This window comes from Oncorhynchus nerka, linkage group LG25 (assembly GCF_034236695.1).
Source record: "Oncorhynchus nerka isolate Pitt River linkage group LG25, Oner_Uvic_2.0, whole genome shotgun sequence".
Taxonomy (NCBI): domain Eukaryota; kingdom Metazoa; phylum Chordata; class Actinopteri; order Salmoniformes; family Salmonidae; genus Oncorhynchus; species Oncorhynchus nerka.
Genome location: NC_088420.1, coordinates 20,330,385 through 20,335,745, shown reverse-complemented (window position 1 = coordinate 20,335,745; position 5,361 = coordinate 20,330,385). Strand labels below are relative to the sequence as shown.

The 5,361-nt window shown below is 42.5% G+C and overlaps 1 protein-coding gene across 1 annotated transcript; it reads right to left on the bottom strand.

Annotated features, from left to right (window-relative positions):
* Positions 1–745: 745 nt before the first annotated feature.
* Positions 746–4,044, bottom strand: LOC115108872 (potassium voltage-gated channel subfamily V member 2-like). Its single transcript, XM_029633434.2, has 2 exons — positions 2,281–4,044; positions 746–1,421 (listed from the first exon to the last, which is right to left on the bottom strand). Exons 1-2 carry the CDS (start codon positions 3,556–3,558, stop codon positions 1,143–1,145), a joined length of 1,557 nt encoding a protein of 518 aa, XP_029489294.1. The 5' UTR covers positions 3,559–4,044; the 3' UTR covers positions 746–1,142.
* Between the last annotated feature and the right edge of the window lie 1,317 nt (positions 4,045–5,361).

The following is a 5,361-nucleotide window of genomic DNA, read 5'->3' as shown; positions in this document are numbered from 1 at the left end:
ACTGAGCCCCACCACCTCAGCACAACCTTCTTAAAATAACTATTTGTTATCACATAGGGCCATTTTTGCTCTAGGTTGCAGGAAATACCAGTTACAGGTGTTAAAAACGTTGAGTTCGGACAAAAAGAGCCGTAAAAAAAAAAAGAGCCGTTCGTTCGTAAAAGAACCCATCGCTAGTCTTTATATTCTGCATTTTCTTCTCTACTCCTTCAGGCATTCTAAATGCAAGTTGAGTGATTTAAAGTGCAGGACATCTTCCTGTAAGTGGGCTTCCAACAGAGATTGGATATCACATTACAAACCAGCATATAATTTGACACTAAGAAATATTCAAATAAGGCTTCAAACCCTTATAACTCAAAGGAAGTAAACTGAAAGAGAAATGTACTCTGCTGTAGTTGATTGTTAATTCCAAACACAGAAAAGTGTAAAATAGGGATATGATAAAAATATAAATAAATTCTACTGAAGATGAAAATGGCCATTGGAGTTAAATTGAATCAACTCTGAGAGTTGGATATTTACACAATTGTGTCGTTTTAACTCCAAAAATAACACCATGACCAGAGTAGTTTTAACACAAAATGAGGGTGGGACCATAGTGTTACATTTGACACCACATAAATTAACTTGTGATTTGACTGTGTGCAATGAAGTGTTTTAATAGAAACGTTTGTTTAAATATATACATTCATAAAGATTACACACGCTTATGATAAGCAATGATAAGAGTCATGACATGATAGACTATGTCAAGAATCAGCTTTAATTTGTGCAAGTAAATAGAGCAAAGATTGCAACATGGTATACTGCATTTACAATGTACTGTAACTTACAACACTCTGGTCTGCTAAACAAACACACTATGCACAATACACCACATATCATTGACTTTACAGGAACTGCTCTACAGTATCAGGAATTTTCTCAAGATCGCACTATCAGTTCCCGACATAAGGTGACACCCACATCCTCCCTTGTACATCCTCTCTATGAGTCTGCTTTGTGTGTCACCTGTCCTTATCATTAGCTCCATTTCACTCCTATTAGTCCAGACCATACCCCACCTCCCCACTGGTGATTTGGTAGAGAAGTCTTGAAATACCCCCTGCAATGTCAAAAAAGTACATCCTGTCTAGAGCTCAGTGGCTCCTGCCTTCCTCCAGGTCGCCCATAGAGGGATTGAAGCACACGTCCAGTTTGCGACGGAGACGGGCCTTGAGCATCAAGCGGCGTTTCACACCGGTTGAGGTGGACTCTTGGTACTTGAGCTTGGCATAGTAGTCTGAGAACTTGTTGAAGAGGAGAGAGATGGGCATGCCATTGAGAATGATGCCGAAGAAGATGCAGGAGAATGCCACCACGCGGCCAGGAAGGGATACGGGCACCACGTCCCCATAACCCACTTGGGAGATGCTCACCTGTAATGCGGGGTTAGAGGGACACACTCTCAGAGCTTGCCTTCCTCTGTCGTTGTCAACATGTTTTATGTTAATAATGACACTATGGTTATAACAGTAGTATGTAGTGAAGATAGTTTGGAAGGAAGTCTCAAGATTGAAGTATTAACATTATTGTCATTTACCTTGGTTGTGTTATTTGATATCTTGTTTTAACCTTTTGTTTTGTCCCTTAGAGGTAATGGTCAAATTAAACTTGTCCCTGAAAAATTACTGTTAGCATATAGGAGGTGGAAATGGTATGGAATGTCAGATTCAATACAATAGAGACTAAGGAAGTGAATGTAAAAATTGGGAAGTTGCACTATTGTGTAATACATGTCAAATGATCCATGAGGATCTGCAACAAAATACTGCCCTTCAACTTTCCCCACAAGTCCAAAATGCCGTGACAAGAACAGTATAATTGCAATTCAGTTTGTATTTCACATGTACTAGGATTACATAAGAGAGTACTAATCCTTTAAGTATTTAATCTTAATCTAAACTTGATATACAGTACATTGGGCCGCACACAAACATGATATGCTTCTCTGTTGTCACACAAGAGAAATGCTGGTTTGAAATGAGTTCTCATGGGTTTTATATAGGGGGAAGAGATGATTAGGGGAGGAAATAACACCCCTATGCTGAGTATGTAACTACAGAGGGAGTGTTGGTTATTTCTCAACAATATGAAAAACGGTATTTATGTTGTACTTTTCAAACAACATATTTTAAGGTTAGATGTAGCATCAAGGACAAAGTCAAGTAAGTCAACCAAAAGCTACATACTTAGTATAATTTACATTCAAGTCTGAGTACAAGTTTGGGTACTCACAGTCGCCCACCACCAGGTATCAGGAATACTCCTGAATGGAGAGCCTTCGACATCCCGTTCTACCGAATGCAGGAGGGCAGAGAACATGAAAATGCCCATGGCGATGAAGAGGAAAAGGCAACACACCTGCTGGTAGCACTGGCGCAGGGTGAACCCAAACGCCCTCATGCCGGTGGAGTGACGCGCCAGCTTCAGGATGCGAAAGATGCGCATCAGCTTGACAACTTTGAGCACTTTGCTGACCTTGCTGACACGAGCCAGGGTTTTGAGATCTTCCTGGGCACTGAGGTCCTCCACGTTGGCAAACGCTTCAAATATCAGTTGGATAAAGTAGGGCATGACGGCCACCAGGTCCACCAAGTTCAGGGAGCTTTTGACGAAGTGCTTTATGTCACAAGTCGTAACAAGGCGCATGAAGTACTCGATTGTGAAGAAGAGAATAGAGAAAATCTCTACCCATTCTAGGTAGGTCTTGCCAGAGAGGGTGTGGGTCCTCAGTTCCTTCACAGTGTTGAGGGTCATAGCCACGATGGAGATGAGCACCAGGAGGCTAGAGAAAACTGCAAAGGATTTGGCCGACAGCGAGGAGTAAGGGTTTTCCATCAGGTCCCAGAGGTCTTTGCGAATTCCACCCAGGAACATGGTCTTGTAGCCTTCCTCATCATGCTTTATCTCGATCTCCGCTAAGAGTTCCTTTTCCACCTTCAGATTGTCCCGGAGTTCATCCACCTTCTCCTCAAACAGGATACGGCAACAGCGCTGGGTGTCATTCCAGCTCAGGCCCCAGTACTGCATCTCCTCCTCGAAGTTGATAGGGCACAGTTCCTGCATCACCCACAGAACGCCACTGCTGTAGAAATGAAAGATGTAGTAAAAGAAAGTTGGGTCGCGATCAAAGAAGAACTCGTTGCTGAGCACCGAGTAGTCATCGCACAGAGTGAGCTGTTTGACACGGTCTGTGCACAGGGCCAAGGAGCCTATCCGTGTGCGAGGGAATCTGACGGCCATCTTCTTGGGAATGTGAAAGACTTTTCCCCCTACGTTGATGTTAATGTTCTGTTGTGGTCTCAACGTCTCTTTTTGGTGTCTTGGGATCTGGCCCTCAGGAGCAGGGCTGTCCAGGTGTTCCAAAGAGTTCCATGGCTTAACAGAACTGCCCTGGGAGAAATAGAAGGCCTTTTCTTCCTCAATGGACTGTGAGAAACTGGCTCCCAGCACATTGATGGTAGAGCGTCGCTCTTTCAGCTTAGTCTTTAGCTGAGCACTATTAGCATCCATGATGCACTTTCAAGACACTTTTGTTAGGTTTTCTGTGAGTGCTGGCTGTTAATTGTGCATAGAAACCAACCAGTCCCAAATGGGATAACAATAGCGCACAAGAATATTAGAAAACACAAAGGGAATTTACGCAGTTTCAACACTCAGAAGTGCGAGTCGTATCAACCAGGGTGCAGTCTTCATCAGACGTTAACAGAAGAACAAGGGAGGAAACACTGCCGGAAAAAAAGCTCCATCGACTCAGTGCACCTTGCCGAGCCACCTGAAGCGTCTTATAAAAATCATCTAGGCCCAGTTATCCCATTCAGTGGCATTACTTCGTGCAGTACTTCTCAGTTGTGGTCCTGTAAGTCCAAAGGGCAACAAGGGGAAGAACAAAGCCTCCTTTTCTTCTCCTGATGAGGACCGTTATGTGGGGAAGAAGAGTAAAAGTCATTTGAGCAGAAGATCCATGAGGCTCTGATCTAATCTCATTGCTGCCCTTCCTCTTTCTTAAAGCAGTTATAAATAGGAGGGACAGGGGGAGATTAGTGCACACGTTCATGTGGAGATTTTGAACTTGGAAGAGGACGCTGGCTTCAACACTTGCACAAGGCTGTCACTAACACTTTGTCAACTGCTCTTTCTAAAGAAACGTGGTTTCCATCCAGAACCAACCCATGTCGTCTCTACTTCCTAGACACTTCATGTTGATCCAAAAGTGGATAGGGTTAAGCAATTTGGTAGTGAGAAGATAAGTTTGTCTGTTTCCACAGAAATTGTCATTAGAAACTCATTACAGGTCATAATACACATGTACAGAACATGGTAGATGCCAGATCCACTTTGCCCTCTGATTAGGCTAAGGAGGAATGTGCCTTCTTGCTGAAACATATCCATTCCTTTCAGATCTACACAAGTTCTTAGTGTAGGAACTAGGAGTTGTATCTGAACAGGGCCAGTCAGATCCCAGAGCCTAGTGTAGGGGCTAAGGGTTGTGTCTGAACGGGGCCATAAGTCATTTCTCTTACACTCACTGTATTAATATCTCTCACCGATTACGTTTCACATCCTGAACCAGTTAACCAATCTTCCTCAAACAATGGCCGATACATTTTCTTTATTCAGATTTGAATGATGGAAATCGTATAATAATCTGCTCTAATTTAATTCTTACTGGGAACATTGTAGTTGACAGTTTCTGTTTGTGGCAAGATGAGGGGCAGAATGCAGCCATAGATAGCATAGCAGTCATTGGTGCCAATTTGTTACTTGTTTATTATTTCACCTTTATTTATAAAGGTAAATCAATTAAGAACAATGAGGTCAATAATTCATTCAATCATTCAGTAATCCCCGCCACCGTAATCCACTCTACTGGACCTGATTGTGCATCCTCAGAAAACTACTTAACCTGGATACCCTTTCGCCTCAGAAGACTTGAGGTCAAAAGTCCAACAGTCACCTAAGGCTATACATTTAGAAGACAGCCATGCACAAATGGGCTTAACTATGGTAATGTTTGACAGGTTGATGTTCAACTGCCCTGTGATAATAAAAAGTATTACTCTAAGTGATAGCTTTACAATGCTTCTGTATCTTGTTTCCGACGACATCTATCACAATAGTAATCCAAAGCTGCTTTATTACCTTGTTCATTTCCTTGATCTGAACTAATAAGGAAGTAAGGGAATTAAGGCGCAGCTCTCCTCTCTGCTCATAATTCTTGTCATGTCTGGTTTAAAGGCAACCACATTACTCACTGTACAAAGCAATTGTACATTCAAAATGTATCGTCATTATTGCAATTGCAGGATCAAGCCT